Source organism: Coccinella septempunctata, chromosome 1 (assembly GCF_907165205.1).
Source record: "Coccinella septempunctata chromosome 1, icCocSept1.1, whole genome shotgun sequence".
Lineage (NCBI taxonomy): Eukaryota > Metazoa > Arthropoda > Insecta > Coleoptera > Coccinellidae > Coccinella > Coccinella septempunctata.
In genome coordinates, this window is record NC_058189.1 from 70,118,188 (window position 1) to 70,134,320 (window position 16,133).

The 16,133-nt window shown below is 36.6% G+C and overlaps 1 protein-coding gene across 4 annotated transcripts in view; it reads left to right on the forward strand.

Moving 5' to 3' along the window:
• The first annotated feature begins 407 nt into the window (after window positions 1-407).
• LOC123310670 (homeobox protein OTX2-like) overlaps window positions 408-16,133 on the forward strand; it is a 30,308-nt gene continuing 14,582 nt past the window's right edge. For 2 of the 4 annotated variants that reach the window (XM_044894251.1, XM_044894278.1), the window contains exons 1-2: window positions 5,176-5,355; window positions 12,895-12,926. In XM_044894251.1, the coding sequence (XP_044750186.1) occupies window positions 12,901-12,926 (26 nt within the window). In that variant the 5' untranslated portion in view covers window positions 5,176-5,355; window positions 12,895-12,900. Of the gene's footprint in view, window positions 427-5,175; window positions 5,356-12,894; window positions 12,927-16,133 lie in introns of those variants that run through there. The other 2 variants (XM_044894269.1, XM_044894259.1) reach the window with 2 other exon arrangements.

Consider the following 16,133-nt stretch of genomic DNA (forward strand, 5'->3'; position numbering starts at 1 on the left):
GGGGCGTGGCCTGAGCCACGAAAAGTGAGGATCAATTCGACTTATTTAATACAGCTTTCGTATTAGAAGCGTGTATATAGTTAGGAATCCACTGTAAACCGATTTGCGCTAAACTCCGGGTTTTATCTACACTAAGTACCACGGCTTAGCTCCGGCATTGTGTTTGACTAAGTGAACAAATAGATGGAGTGATATATATTGACTTCCGGTCTGTGCGCGATCCTATTGCTTCTTTGGACTTCTTCATCTCCGATTAATTGAGGACTGAGGTGAGCTTTTTGGGGAATACCCTGGATCTGGACTAGAGTGAGTGCCCGCGGCTAAAGGACACCGTACATGGACATCTGCCGCTTCTAATTTGTCGTTGACCTTACTACCTCACGTGTGGACACTGACCAAAACAATTGGTTATAAATAATATACACGGTAAAGTACTTTTTAACCCCCTCTACTTGTGTGCGCAAAATTAAGCTCTCACAAACGCTCATCATTCATCAGCAACGGAAATTTGTTGGTTTAAACAAAGGCACAATAGCCTAAACAGCATCTATATTGTCCATAACGCTAAAAGAACCGCACTGTAATCATATTCGTCCACTGTAACTTTTCGAAGAGTAGAAAGAAGAAGGAAGTAGAAATTTATCCATTCTTTTTCGAGAAATTGTTGTCTTCTCTATCCGCCGCACACTTTAACAAATATAATGTAATTAAAATAAACGTTTATTACATATGAAATCCATTAAACAGTTAGCTAGCTATTCAAACGAATCAAATGTTAAGGTTACACATGTAAATATAACTCTCGATGATCATAAATTCAAATTAGAGGACACTTTGTGACTCCAGAAGGAAAATATCTTGACCATTTCGATTTTGGTGTGATTTTGCCTAGATACATGTTTTATTCCTAAACAAGTCTAATCAGGACTCATTGTGAAATTTTACTGAACTCCAGAAAAATTATAAGAAAGAATTTTATGTTTGAGTGAATTAATGCGAAAAGTTTACTACAGGATTTTCAATGAATGTCATCGTAGAAAATTGATTTTTCATTTGACTTGCTCTATACATTGTAAATGTCTTAAGGTACCAATTAATACCTAATTATTATTATTATATGAATGCATTAAGATGAAACAGCCACAAATACGCGCCAGTTGTCCTGCTAATTGTTTATTCATGTGAAATTTTTGTTCAAAGGTGAAGTCCATCTTGATTGAAACTTCCTTTAATTCCTTTTACTTATATTGATGCAAGATGATTTTTGTTGAAGAATTTAACATTCTTGTGATTATCTGATAATTCCTTCGGGAGATTCCCATTCCCAACCACTGCATCATATGCATTTCATCTCCGGTTTAATATTTTTGAAATCTGCAACTGATGTAACGTATTCAAACTTTAGCCAAAGAAGATAACGAACATTAACTCTCCTCAAGCTAGTGCATATTATGATATTATACTGATCTCTTGTAGTTTTCATGCAAATAACTGGATTTGGTATGCCTTCAATCAGTTTGTATAAACTTCAATTATGTTCGTCATATATTTTCCGTAGATATTCGACATAGCGTTGATTTAAAATCCAAAAATGTTTTGACAAGCGTCATAACCCCACATTTTCGTACTATACAGAGTGAAATGTGTCAAATTTCCATGGCCAACCGACTCCTAAAATAAAATACAATACTGTATTCCTTTTGCTTTTGCCAATATAAAGTTGCTCTATATAAAATCATCTTAAGTTTCCATCTGATGAAAAGAAAGATTCACCCACTAATATAACAACATCTATATTTCAATCAGTGCGATAAAAATAATGTGATGGAACCCCTATATCGAACATTTGTAGTATTCAAGCCACATTTGGAAAGTTTGTGTCTCTTCTTCTTTCTTCATTTCTGCTGCGATGTTTACCGTTTTGCTTTTTCTAATACTTACCCCTCTGTCTTCTATGAATACGTGATTTCCGCTTTTCAAAGAACTCGATAGATCAGTAAAAGTTTGACAAAAGCAAAATGTAGCCCCCCAAGAGTTTAAGCTTACCTCAAAGAGGTACCTATAGGGTTTAACGTCTTAAGCCTTCTTCAAATCATCAATTGAATTTTGCATATTGCCGTTTGGCTGTATGTACCTGGGATTTACAACCATCTACCATAAACGTACATTATTACATCAGTATTCAAAAAGTTTATTATCTTCGTTTGTGCTAGTTTCCGTTGAACTATTCTCTTTCGATATATGGGCGAGGATATAGGTATGAAGAAGATAACTTCAGAAAGTAGTCTATTGCTTTATTTACTTTGAACTTCCCGGAGTTATATTTTAAAACTGAAAATTTAGGTTCCTTATCGGAACCTTTTTTTATAACTTTCGCAAGAATCCTTTTCCTTAGTGCTAATATAGGTACTTTGCAGTCCGAAATCACCGACTTGTTTTCGGAGATGCTTGTGGATATTTATGATTCTGTAGGTCATCATAAAATATATGATGCCTGTATTGATGGGAGGGCTTAAAGATCATTTAACTTCGCAAATTGCCTTCTAATTGCGACCCTTTAGTACGATGTATGTTTTATATTTCACATTTGCTTGCATTCTTGAGGTTTGCGTGTAGGTATTTGTTTATTTGATTTACCTCAAATGACTGATGCATTGTTTATTGCACAGTTTATTGTAAGTATTTATTCCTAATCGAGATACAAGAATGTTAAAGATCATTGGATCTGTTCGAACTATCTATTGAATTGAGTAACATACAGACATTTTTGTTAAGTATATAGAGAGAAGGACATTAGTGCCAAGTCATACTATTTAATAAGATATATGTATCTCAACAGAACAAGAATTGTTTCTCTTCAATTTCGTACACAAGTGATAATTCGATATAATATGGAATAGTTTACTGCTATGGGCCTGTTCCGATATTGCTGTTAGTACTGGCCCGCAATCGAATAACAATAGAACTCGAACGACTGGGCCAATAGGCATCGTTTCTGAAATACTGACAGTACTATTCAGGAATATCGGAACAGACGGTCTATCTCTCTAAATCTCTCAAACTCCAACAGTGATCTCCTGATGCTATAGCCGAGAACACTTCTGCTCCAGTCCCTGTTGTGGTTTTAACACAATCTGTCTAACATTTAATGGTTATTTTTTGAGGATTTGGAGGAGTGGGTTCTCTTTTCCAATATTTCCCTCTACTTAGGATCCTAGTGAATCTTTTCCCGACGCTAGTTTTCTTCGATCATCTTGTTACTGATGGAAAGATTCCTACTGGAATATGCATACTTAGTCAGAGAGGTCAGGGCTGTCTGATTCCTATTTCCTTCATTATCTCTACCTTCCCTGGATATGCAAGGAAACGCCTCATGGGTTAATATTTCTATCACAAGATGAAGCGGTGTTTGATCTCCAGTGCCCTAATGTAAATACATTAGTAAACTGAGGGAGACAGCAGACGAGCCAATTTAGGCACCATTGGATGAGACAACTCAAAACTATCGATTTTTTTGAGTACCCAATGAACCTTTTAGGTGGTTAGTAAAATCAAAGGTTCAAAAAAGTAAAAACATCTCGGAAATAAGTGTGAGTGACTGTGAAATAGAAAATATTTCATACGCTCATACATCTGATGATCAAAACGTAGACATAGACAATCGTTGGTCATTGAAAATTGTTTTCTTTCAATGTTTGCCTCTTAAACAAACTCATGGTCAAGTCTTTCTCGCCCCCTGTTCAACTCTTCCATGGGTTAGGGAAACATGAGCCAATTTGCGGTTCCTAAAAAAAGATTTGCTGTACTCAAAATGTTCATCTCACCATCACTGTAACTATTATGTATCGTTACCTATTTGGTCATGATATCTTCACGCAGAAAAACGAGTTGCTACCATTTACACATACAACTTAAGTGTCTTCAGAGTAAAAAGAGGTTCAACTCTCCCGGTCCCCCCATACCTTATGGCAGGGAGAAAAACAGGATCAGCCTCCTGACGACAAAGGACAAATCCCTACGATCTATCGTCGGCTCAGATCTGCCGCTCGCGAACAAGTTAAGTTCTGGATTAGAAAAAGAGGCAGAATTCACACGTAAGGCGATTAGTGGGCTCTCCAGCACCAAATCCGCGGATCCTGTAGAGAGTATTATCATTATATTATGATTATTATGGATTTGGAGCCCGATCCGGGACCTCTGCATTCAGTCGACGTCGGTCTTTCGCGCAAATCACTCAAAAGTGACGCCTCGTCGCTCAGATTGAGATGGACGCTACGCGCGCGTTAAGAGTTTATTTATGTCTCGGGAGTTTTGGTGTTGTTGTGTTGCGGTTGTGCTTGAGTGTTTTCGATTATTTGGGGGTTGTGTGTTGGGTTGTTAGGGGTGCACGCAGGAGGGAGACTGGGAAGCCATGGCCCCCCTAGAGTCTAAAAACTCTCGACTGAAGCGACGTTGAAACATAAAAAAATCACTTCGTTGTCCCCTTCGATAAGTTAATAATTCGATGCATTTGAATGTTGATTCATTATCCTTCCTTCTTCATTCAACATTTTGGAAATTTCTATGAGATATACAGGGTGAGTCTTTGACTCTTACAAATATTCTAACGGCTTATACACTGATGTAAATTTCACCCATACCCATAAGATGAGAGTCAGGAAGGACACATAACGCCATCTATCAAATATTACACCTATGTACCAAACAAAATTGCAATTACCTTCTAGACTTGGTTGTGTCAATTTATTAAAGCAGTTAGCTAGGAAACATACCTAATCTGTAAGTGGTTTGAAAATGAATTGACTATTGTCGTTATCACTTAATTTCATTTCACTGATTTAAGTCGAGATCTCTATCAACAAAATTAATAATATCGAACCCAACATCTTTGCAATCTCTGGTGTGAAGTTTGAATTAATCAGATCGTAACTTTATGAGAAGCTGCATCATTTGATTAGTTTATTATATAGGTCAAACGTATTAAAAGTATGTCGTTTCTTTTTACACGATGAGGACAATTTTTTATTTCGCCAATAATTTTCTTATCTCATCTGTAGATTCACTTAATCCGCCATCTCTTAACTATTATCTGCAGTTGTCTTCCGTCACAAATTTATCTGTTATCGTTATAATACAGATTCGATTTTCACAATGTCATTATTTCAATTTTTCTGTCCATATGTGCAATCCAAACAGATTGTTCTATGTAAACCAGTTTCTCGATACAGTTCGGTATTGTTTTGAGCTAATCCCTTTCATTATTTTCTACCATGGTTATCTTGACTGCATCCCTGTTTATTTTGTTTATTCTGGATTCCAATGAATCCATCAATTCGTTCGGACCATAATACCTAAGTGAGTTGATTGTATGAATTTTATTTCGATTAAACCTTTCATTTTCAGTTACCTTTAATGGTAATTTAGTTCAATTGAAACTGCTGCTGCACTATTCAGGTCACTTTTGTTAAATCATTGTCAAATTTGAAACAATAATTTTTCTGTGCTGTATGTATTCATAGTCTGAGTGTTAAGTGAAGGACAAAATTCATATTTTCCGCATTTACTATTTCGTAGTGGTTCGTAGTTGCCAATCGAAAAGCTACTACCCTCCACTCGTCATTGAGGTCATAAATAAGTATGGTAGTATCTTCTGTTTTTGGAATTACTTTGTTTTGAATCCCACTGTACAGGGTGGGCAAAATTCGTTGTCTACTCTGAATGAATCTCGAGAACTATAGGAGCTAGAAGAAAACGAAGGACACATTTCCAAGCTCTTTCTCAGAGAAACAAAGAATGGTGCAAACCGTAGCCTCTTAAGATCCTTCGTTTTTGAGTTATTAGCAAAAAATGATATTTTGACGATTTCGAAAAGTTCTCAAAAGTTTTTTGTCTTTGAAGTTACAGATCTAAAACATGAACCTTTTACAGGCACTTTTTTACGTAGAATCAATTGACGAGCTCAACATTTTTTTTTATTTCAAATCATTATTTGTTACTTCTGAATTGAAAAAAAAAAATCCTTTGGCAGTAGATTCTACGTATAAAAGTGCCTAGGAAGGTTCAAGTTTCAGATCTGTAACTTCAAAGACAAAAAAGCTGTGAGAACTTTTCGATATCGTCAAAATCTCATTTTTGCTAGGAAATTTTTCTTTTTTCTTCATTTGAAATAATACAAGCATATATTGAAAAATTCTTGGCCTTTTATAGAACCAAACAAAATTTCAATGTCAAAATATTTTGTTACTCAACATATCCTCCTCCTAATTGGATAAATTTATTACAGCGAACCTGCAACGTCTCTAGATCTTTCAAAAAAAATGTTTCTTCTTGCTCCGCAAACCAGACCTCCACAGCTTTTATTATCTCCTCGTTGGAAGAAAATTTATGACCTTTTAAACTTTTTCTCAGTTGAGGAAAGAGATAATAGTCGGGTGGAGCCAAATCTGGTGAATAAAGGGGGGTGTTCTAGTAATACAAACCCTAAATCACTAATTTTTTCATGGCGATATGAGATTTGTGTGCAGGGGCGTTGTCCTGCAAAAACAAAACACCTATGGATAGCTTTCTGCGTATTTTCTCTTTAATTTTTTTCCCGTAGAGTGGACAGTAATGTCGAATAGTAATCTCCGGTTATTGTTCTACCCTTATCCAAAAAATCAATCATGATTACAACATGGCAATCCCAAAAAACTGAAGCAAGAACTTTTCCAGCAGATTTTTGGACCCGAAAATTCTTATGTCTTGGAGAACCAGAGTGTCGCCATTCCATCGTTTGTTGCTTTGTTTCTGGATCGTATAAAGGTAACCAAGTCTCATCCTTAGTAACAATTTGGTTTAAGGACATTTAGGTGGACATCTTCTTTCTTTTAATGCATTGCGTAACAATGGTATACTTTTTTGTACCTCAAACTGACACTGACACTTCTAATGAGTTATTGTTCGTTGCTATGGTAACGCAATATTTCTTTATGCATAGAACTGGTCTAGGTTAATTAATGGTGGTATTCTGCTTTAATCTGTAAGACAATCTGTGAAATTCCATGAGCTTACAGGAAAATTGCAATTCTAGACGTTCTTAGTGAACTGTAGCTTACAGGAATCCGTGACTATTTACGATAAGTCGTTCAAAAGTAAAGAAGATAGTTACAGAATTGCATTATTCTCAAATCTGTCAATCAGACACTGACAGATCATACAGATTTGTAACTTACAGATGAAAAGCAGAATACTAGCATAGATCCTCGTAAACCAATTCTATTTCTTTCATATAATTCATTCAGAAATTTGTCGAATAAAGACCAACAGAGGAAGAAAAAACTGTATTACACCTAATAAATCAAGTATAGTATCAAGTTCCCATAGTGATCTTCAGGTACCCCAGAATGATATACCCCAATATTAAATAGGTGCGGACGTAGCCGCCTACCTAAATTGCACCTCATACCTATCGAAATTCGATCTCCATTTGTGCGAAATTGGAGTGGTAGCTGCAAGTGCAAACCGGCGTGAAATCGGTGTAAACTTACAAGTTTTTCGTCGACCTCAGAGTGGGTTCTTCACACCGATACCATCTCGGGAACCCGACCGGTACAGAACGTAAGTCTGTCTACCTGAAATAGTGAATAGGTCAAACTGGTACCGTAAACAACGCTTGGTAGTCTTCCTGGAAAGCGACCAGAAATCAAACGGTTGATTACGGACAAAGATTCCCCCCGTTTTGTTGGTACTACTGGACGGGAATTTGGATAATGGACGGGTGTATTTTCGGTCATTATGGATGATTTTATGGCTATAAAATGAGGGTGAAAATTTCACGGTCAATCTGGATTTTCACACTGGCGTATACGAAAGAGTGGTGTGTTAAAATGACCTCATTATTCTGGGCTCAGTTCATCAATTTTGAGGGATTGGTGGAATTGGACACTATGGTAAAAGGTCAAAGTTAAAGTGGGATAAAGAAACTTCTCCCTGCATTGATTCCAATCTTTTTTAGTAGTGTTTTTGTGGATTTTGTTCATTTATTTGTAGGAATTTTTGTTTATGGAAAGAGTAGAATGCAGAACATTTATGTGGTATAGGAATGGGTACCTAACTACCAGTTTCAGGAGAACGAACAGGAACACTCTGACAGGTTCCTTTTTGGAGATCTGAGACTGTATCAAGAATATGCTACACCTTATCTTTGACTCGAACAAATATTCTAGCAGTGGATCATTGAGGTGAAAAAATACACTTTTTTCTTCACCATTTTCACTAAATCAACTCGGTTTGAAAGAAACAGGCTGTTGAAAAATCATAAAAAAATGTTATCTCACAAACGGTTTTTGGGAATTTTTAGAAAATCATCGAAGATCTGAATGATATACATATTCTGAAAGAGCAACTCTTCTCGTAATGAATCTGAGAATTTCATCCATCTCGGCGCAACCGTTCGGTCTTGACGAATTTTTAACTGAACCCATCTTTTTCAGGATTTTTGATGGTCAGTTTTCGAGTCGTTTATTCTTCGATAAAAGTAACCGAAGATGGAAATGTGATACACATTCTAGAAGAGAAACTTTTCAAGTAATAAATCTGAGAATTTCATCCATCTCGGCGCAACCGTTCGGTCTTGGCGAATTTTTAAGTGAACCCATCTTTTTCAGGATTTTTCGAAGGTCAGATTTCGAGTCGTTTATCTCTCAATAAAAGTTACAGTAGATGGAAATGTGATACATATTCTGAAAGAGCAACTCTTTCAGTAATAAATCCTAGAATTTCATCGACCTCGGTGAAACCGTTTGGTCTTTATGAATTTTCAACTGAAATTTGCCATTTTTGGAAAAATTCCGTTTCAAAGATGAAAATCTGAACGAAGTGAGATAGGCTTCCGGAAATTGCTTGGAATAGTTTCAGCGTATTCGAAAACCCTTATTTGCATACCAAACTTCCGTATATCTAACAGTGTTTTCTGTTTTTCCACTTTTCATTTTCTGGAGTGCAATTCTTTATTAAGTAATGAACTGTTTGGTTTTCTGGAATATACGAAACAACTCCATATCCTCTCTGAGTGCAATTCCCATCAGTGGCAGGAAGATAAAAGAACTTTCAACTATTGACAACATTAGAAAAATCAGAATCTTGAAATTGGTTGGATCGAAAAATTCAATAAACTCATATTCGAATATCGATTGAAATTTATTTTGGGAGGATTTTGCATCTCTTCACAAACCTTTTAGGGCTTTCACTCCCAATCTCTGAAACAAAATCAATTAAAAATAAAATCAACAATTCCAGAAGATTTTCAAAAGTAGATTTTTTCGTCTGATGAAGGAGTCTGATATAGACTCCGAAACGTTACGAAGAATTATAGTTTACGTTATTTATTTTGAGTTCATTGTCAGGCAACAATTTTTTCTAGTTAATTTGCTCCTGACAAATTAGTGCAAGAATTCACGCAGGAGCAAATCGTTGATTTTATTTTTAATTGATTTTGTTTCAGAGATTGGGAGTGAAAGCCCTAAAAGGTTTGTGAAGAGATCATATTCGAATCACTCATAAAAAAGTGCAAAATTGTACAAACCGTTTGACCAACTGTTGTTTCTATTGCAATATTTCATATTTTCAATATTATAAACTATGTAATTCAGAACGTCTGATATAACAGCTAAGAAAATTTTTATCCTTGATCCCCTCACTGTGAATCGTCATAAAAGACTGACACATCTATCTTATTTCTGAGACGCAATTTCAACTCAGTCTCCCCATCAATAAATCCAGCTAATCTCCATCGAATCTTGTGCCTACAATTTTGCAATATCACTACCGGAGGCGCCCAAATGTGCAATTTCAAAATCCTCGACAAACCAATAACGGGCGCACTCTATATTTACGCTGAACTCCATCACGCTCACTTGATTCCCAGAGAGCGGTTTCGAACATCTGCAAGTACAAAAAGGAACAGGGCGCAAGGGAGAGTTCAGAAAAAGTCGAGACGAATGATCTTATTGATTTAATATCGGGGCGGATATTGGTCTCGAAGTTTACATCCTCTTTAATGAGCCTTATATTGAAAACCCAGCGGGCTGTGAATAACAGAACGCTTGATTCCTACGGTTGAGCGTACCTCAAAGTTGCCGACTGTTATCTATCGAGATGTGTCTTGATTCTTTTGGTGTGCGCTGATGGGGAAGGAGGACATGAAATTCCCATATTTACTGGAAAGAGGAAGACTTGATTTTACGTGGGGTACAATGAGACTCGATCTCGTTCACCACTGGGATGCTGTTGGAGGATGCTTCAAGCTTTGTCCCTCGTTGATCTTAAATTCCCAGGGATATCCACAAAAGATAAACTTTAACCCTTAATAACCTGAGTTATGATCACTATTCTAATTGAATAAATATTCTTTATAGAGTGTACAAGACAAAAACAACTCAATTTCTGTTTGAAAATTGTATAGTTTTTGTTTGAGAAAAATGGTGTTACATATATGTAACGCTAATAGCTACAGTTACTGAGAAATAAAATAGATTTGCCAGTGAAATTTGCGTTACATATGTGTAACACTAGGTTATTATGGGTTAATGGGTTCCAGATGGGAAATAAGGTACTGCTTGGTTTTTCTTCCGACAAGTTAGTTGATCTTATTATTTTCTTTCAGTCGAGTATGTATGACGCTTATAATTTATTGGTTCATTATGTGCAACCAGAAAGAAGTGTAACTTTCTGCTTCAGTCTTTTTCTTTGATTCAAATTCACTTGCTCGAAGATTAGAAGTAGGTTATTTTATGAAAGATCCCCTATTATCTCCACCACTGATGAGAATCAGTAATTTTTTCAGCAGCAGTTTAACCAAAAACCTCCATGTACTTTGGATCTGTGTAAATTTGAAAAAGCTATCGCAAATTCACTGGATTTTGAAGGTTTTGTTGAAGAAGCTCTACAGGATGAGTCTTTGACTCAACAGTAGATTCTTGAGGTCGAAAGACACGCTTTTTACCTTTACCATTTTTTCCGATTAGGCCCTGATTAAGAGATATAGCCATTTTGAGTTTTCATAATGATCTATGCCATCCCTGGAGAAACAGAATTCCCTTGAGAATAACAAGCTGAATCTATGACACTACACATCTGTGGATCTTTTAAACAGAGTTGCATTAAGCCAGAGTACCCAATTTTCCGAATATCATAGATATTTTTTGTTTTTGAACATCAAATTACCCGAAAACGACGCATTATTCGAGAAAATACACTGCGCAAAAAAATTAACGCACATCATGGAAATCTCAAATTTATTCTATAACTAAAGGTGTTCTCAATGATAATTATTTTTATCAGAATTATGCATGCATATGTTATCCACTTTCAACGGTTTTCTTCAATACAGATGTTTTCTCCCAGCAGGAATATGAAAATATAATATTATCAGATTTTGAATGTATTGGCTCCATTTTAAAATCAGTTGTTCTCGATCAATTCTAGTGATCAATAGTTTTTCTTTCGTTTGATTTCCATATCCATTGGGAAGAGGCCGATTGGGAAAGAGTTCTCTTCACAGATGAGTCTAGATTCTGCCTCTACCATTGTGATCGACGTTCCCTTGTATACAGACGTCCACATGAAAGATATGCTCAGTGCAATTTCCTGAATACCACTGGTTTTGGGGGAGGATCGATTATGGTATGGGGTGGAATATCTTTGACTGCTCGCACAGACCTAGTGGTCGTTGATAATGGAGCTATGAATGCTGAAAAGTATATAAGGAACATTGTTGAAGAGCATGTAGTGCCATTTGCCCCATACAATGGTGAAAATTTCATTTTTATGGACGATAATGCCAGATCCCATCGTGCGCGCATCGTTCGGGAATACCTTGAAAAGGTTGAAGTCTCTCGAATGGAATGGCCAACAAGAAGTCCAGATCTCAATCCGATTGAGCAAGTTTGGGACAACCTCAATAGAAGGCTGAGAAGTTCAGAAAATCATCCAGCTACTCTTAATGACTTAGGAATCCAACTCGGAGAAATCTGGGAAGGATTAGATAAGAACATTTTAAGATCACTCATTTTGAGTATGAACCGTCGTTGCCGAGCTGTAATTAACGCAAGGGGTGGAAATACCAAGTATTAAATCACTTATAAGCATTTCAGTATTTTGAAAATGTTCATTTCTCTTCTTTCACATAAGATTCGGTGAAATCCTGAATTTTTCTTCCATTTAATGTGTCTTGTTTCGTTCAAAACCTTCCCGAGAGAACATAAAAAATAAGTTATAAAGTCAATGTAGAGTTAACTTTCATTAAAATTGAGATTTTCAGAATATGTGTTAATTTTTTTGCTCAGTGTATGAAGAATACTTTTATTTTACAAAACGTTCAAATATTCTTTAGATAATGTCCAAATAAGTTTCAACAGTTCTTTGAATTTTTGGTATTTTTGTGGTACGTAATGGTCATAATGAGAAAACTGGAAGACGTGGGTTATCTTGTGTTCAAAAAAGATTCACCGAATGAATGAAAAACTATGTTCAGAAATTTATTTCATTCGATAAAACCTTTTGTGAGATAGAACTGAAAATATTTTTTTATTGTTTTCCCACAGCCTGTTTCTTTCAAACCGAGCCGATTCGGAAAAAATGGTATAAGAAAAAAGTGTGTCTTTTGACCACAAGAATCTATTATTAAAATATTTGTATGAGTCAAAGACTTACCCAGTATAGCGCGTGGGGTGCATTTTAGTACCTAAGTTGATATGGAATTCTCTTCATATTTTGACCTCCTGAAATATATGTCATCCTGTATACATAACTCTAAATTTTGTTGTTCTCATTTGTATCGATCGAGAAAAATTGATCATTTCATTGATTCCAATGAAATTTCTTCACCTAACTAATAATAAAAAATTTTTGTTTCAGATTTAAATGTGGCCAAACACCCTAACTGCTGGGTAAGTGTGATCTGATTATATTATTCAATGAAATTTCATAAAGTCCCCTAGTTAGAAAGAAATTCTTCGAAATTAGCTTCCAAAACGAAGAGGACGGTAATTTGCAATATCGAAGATCAACACAGTTGAAAATTGACCGTCATCCAACAACCCAAACCTACGCACGTGCTCATGTTTGAACTGGCTCTTAGTCCCTCCTTCGCAGCACCTCCGTTCAGGGTGCTGTGGGGGTGATAACACCCCCCTTCATCACTTACCAACTAGCCCTTTTCGATCTGATGCAAATCCTTTCCGATACGCGCAATTATTATGATAAGGGTGCCGGGCTTAAAGAAACAAACGAGCGGAGGCAATTTCTGAGGCCTGGGGTAGCGTGTAGACACCTGGTGCAAGGGGTGATTATCTCCGGAATACGCGATAAGACACATTAGACTTACGACTATATTTGTTAGATTGATATTTGTTTTGAATTATTCGAAGAGTAATCTGTTCGGGAGATAACGAATATGCTCCTGATGGTTCGGGTTTTAGTTTGATCCTTTGTCACAGGAAATTTCGAAATCTGATTCGTCATTTTCAATCCACGAATGAACATAACTGCGATAAAAAATTAAGAATCACGTTTCGTTACAAAATGGCGAATGCGCCAGGTTAAAATTTCTTAAAATTTGTGTTTCGTTTGTCGTTTTCAACAATGAGACACTAAAAACTTACAAATATCAAGTAATCACATATTCAAAGTTATTAGCCTCATTTTCCTCATTGATTCTATGAAATGAAGTGCACAAATCGTATTAAAAAACGAGCTCGCAATAGCATCAGCAAATGTTGAGATAAATCACCCTGTATCTCCGAAACTAATGGCCTAAAGTACAAAAGAAGCAACTTTTCTGAAAGGCCTAGATTCACCACTACCCTATGGCCAACCACTCGTGAAACACCCTGTATACATCCACTTCGTCTTCTGTATAAAGTATAAACTCTGTAAAGTTTGGGAATTTGTGGTGTCTATAGGGGTTCTGCATCATGTGCTCGCCACACAAAGGTCGATAATCACTATTTAACGAGTCCCTTGGTACTTCCTACGTAACAAAAGACAGGAGGAAATCTAGACTGTATGGTGCCGACGGTTTCAAAGGTACCTCTAAACCTCCCATTATACTTCGAGTTGACAGAATTGAGCTTAGGGCGGTCCGCAAGCATCCCTTTCAGCGTTCGTCTGTGCCAACAATATCCGACGGAATTTTCTGGCTGATTTCTGAAGATGCTAAACTGGATTCATTCTCTTCAGATTTCGGTTTATTTGTACGAGGATATATTGAAAATTTCTTAGCCTGCTATAGAACCAAACAAAATTTCAATGTCAAAATATTTTATTACTCCAAATATTCTCCTCTTAATTGGATACATTGATTACACCGAACCTGAAACGTCTCTAGACCTTTAAAAAAAAAATGTTTCTTCTTGCACTGCAAACCAGACCTCCACAGCTTTTATAACCTCCTCGTTGGAGGAAAATTTACGACCTTTTAAACTTTTTTTTCAGTTGAGGAAAGAGATGATAGTCGGATGGAGCCAAATCTGGTGATTAGGAGGAGTGTTCTAGTAATTCAAACCCTAAATCACAAAGTTTTTGCATGGCAACATGAGATTAGTGTGCAGGGGCGTTGTTCTGCAAAAACGAAACACCTTTGGATAGCTTTCCGCTTCTGTTCTCTTTAATTTTGTCCCGTAGAGTGGTCAGTAATGTCGAATAGTAATCTCCGGTTATTTTTCTACCCTTATCCAAAAAATCAATCATGATTACTTCATGGCAATCCCAAAAAACTGAAGCAAGAACTTTACCAGCAGATTTTTGGACACGAAACTTCTTAGGTCTTAAAGAACCAGAGTGTCGCCATTCCATCGATTGTTGCTTTGTTTCCGGATCGTAGAAATATACCCGAGTCTAATCCATAGTAACAATTCGGTTTAAGAAGTCTACATCGTTTTCAAATCGAGCACAGATCGAACGCGATGCTTCTACCCTTGCACGCTTTTGGTCAACATTCAAACATTTGGGTATCCATTTAGCAGCAATTTTTCTCCATGTCCAAATTGACGTGAACTATATGATGAACGCGTTCGTATGAAATATTCAGTGCTTCAGATATCCGTTTTAGCCCAATTCGACGGTCTGATAAAATCATGTCATGAACTGCATCGATATTTTCGGGGACTGACATAGAAACTGTCCTTACAGATCGGTCATCATCTTCAATGGATAATTTACCTCTTTTGAAGCTTGCAGTCCAATTTTTCACGGTCGCATACGAAGGACATTGATCACCAAGGGTATTAAGCATATCTTCGTAAATCTGCTTACCTCTTAACCCTTTTAAATACAGGTACTTGATGATGGCTCGATACTCCAACTTTTCGATTTTCACAATTTGGGTGGACATCTTCTTTCTTTTAATTTATTGCGTAACTCTGGCTTACTTTTTTGACCTCAAACTTCACACTGACACTACTGATGAGGTATTGTTCGTTACTATGGTGTCGCCATATTTTTTTTATGCATGGAACTGGTCTAGGCTAACTTGATATCAATACATCCTCGTATTATTTTACTTGGACAACTTAGGTCACACAGAAGCTCTTCACTATTCATTAGATTTCACTCAACTTTTCTTGAGTTTTTTTAGTAGATGTACGAGATATTTATGTGAAATTGGCAACGATTTCCTTGAATTCCAATTAAATTCAATTCCAACTCCTTAACGTTCATATCTTGTATCAGGACCACCCCAACCCCTAATCCTTTTTGTTCCCTGATCAAAAATCTGCATGGGACTAATTCCCTAAATTACGCTCCCAATTAGCAGAGATGCACCGGTACTGGTATCCTACCCCGACTATTATCCGCGAATTCTTGATGCAATATTCCCACCCCTCTACCCCCAGAGACTTTACTCGGGGTAAACAGAGGGTCACAATCAAGTTAGAGAGGCATGATCGTCATGATAACGTTAATGATGCCTCATTGGCCAGATTAAACGGTCGAAGAACACAAGGAACGATTCTTTGAAGTTTGTGCGGATCCGATTTTGGGGGATGATTAGGTAAAATTGATTCAAAGGGTGGGACTGATGGGATAATGAATTGATATGAATCGCATCCGCTGAGGTTGCAGGTTATACGAGGGGTACAAATAAGTTTCTGTCG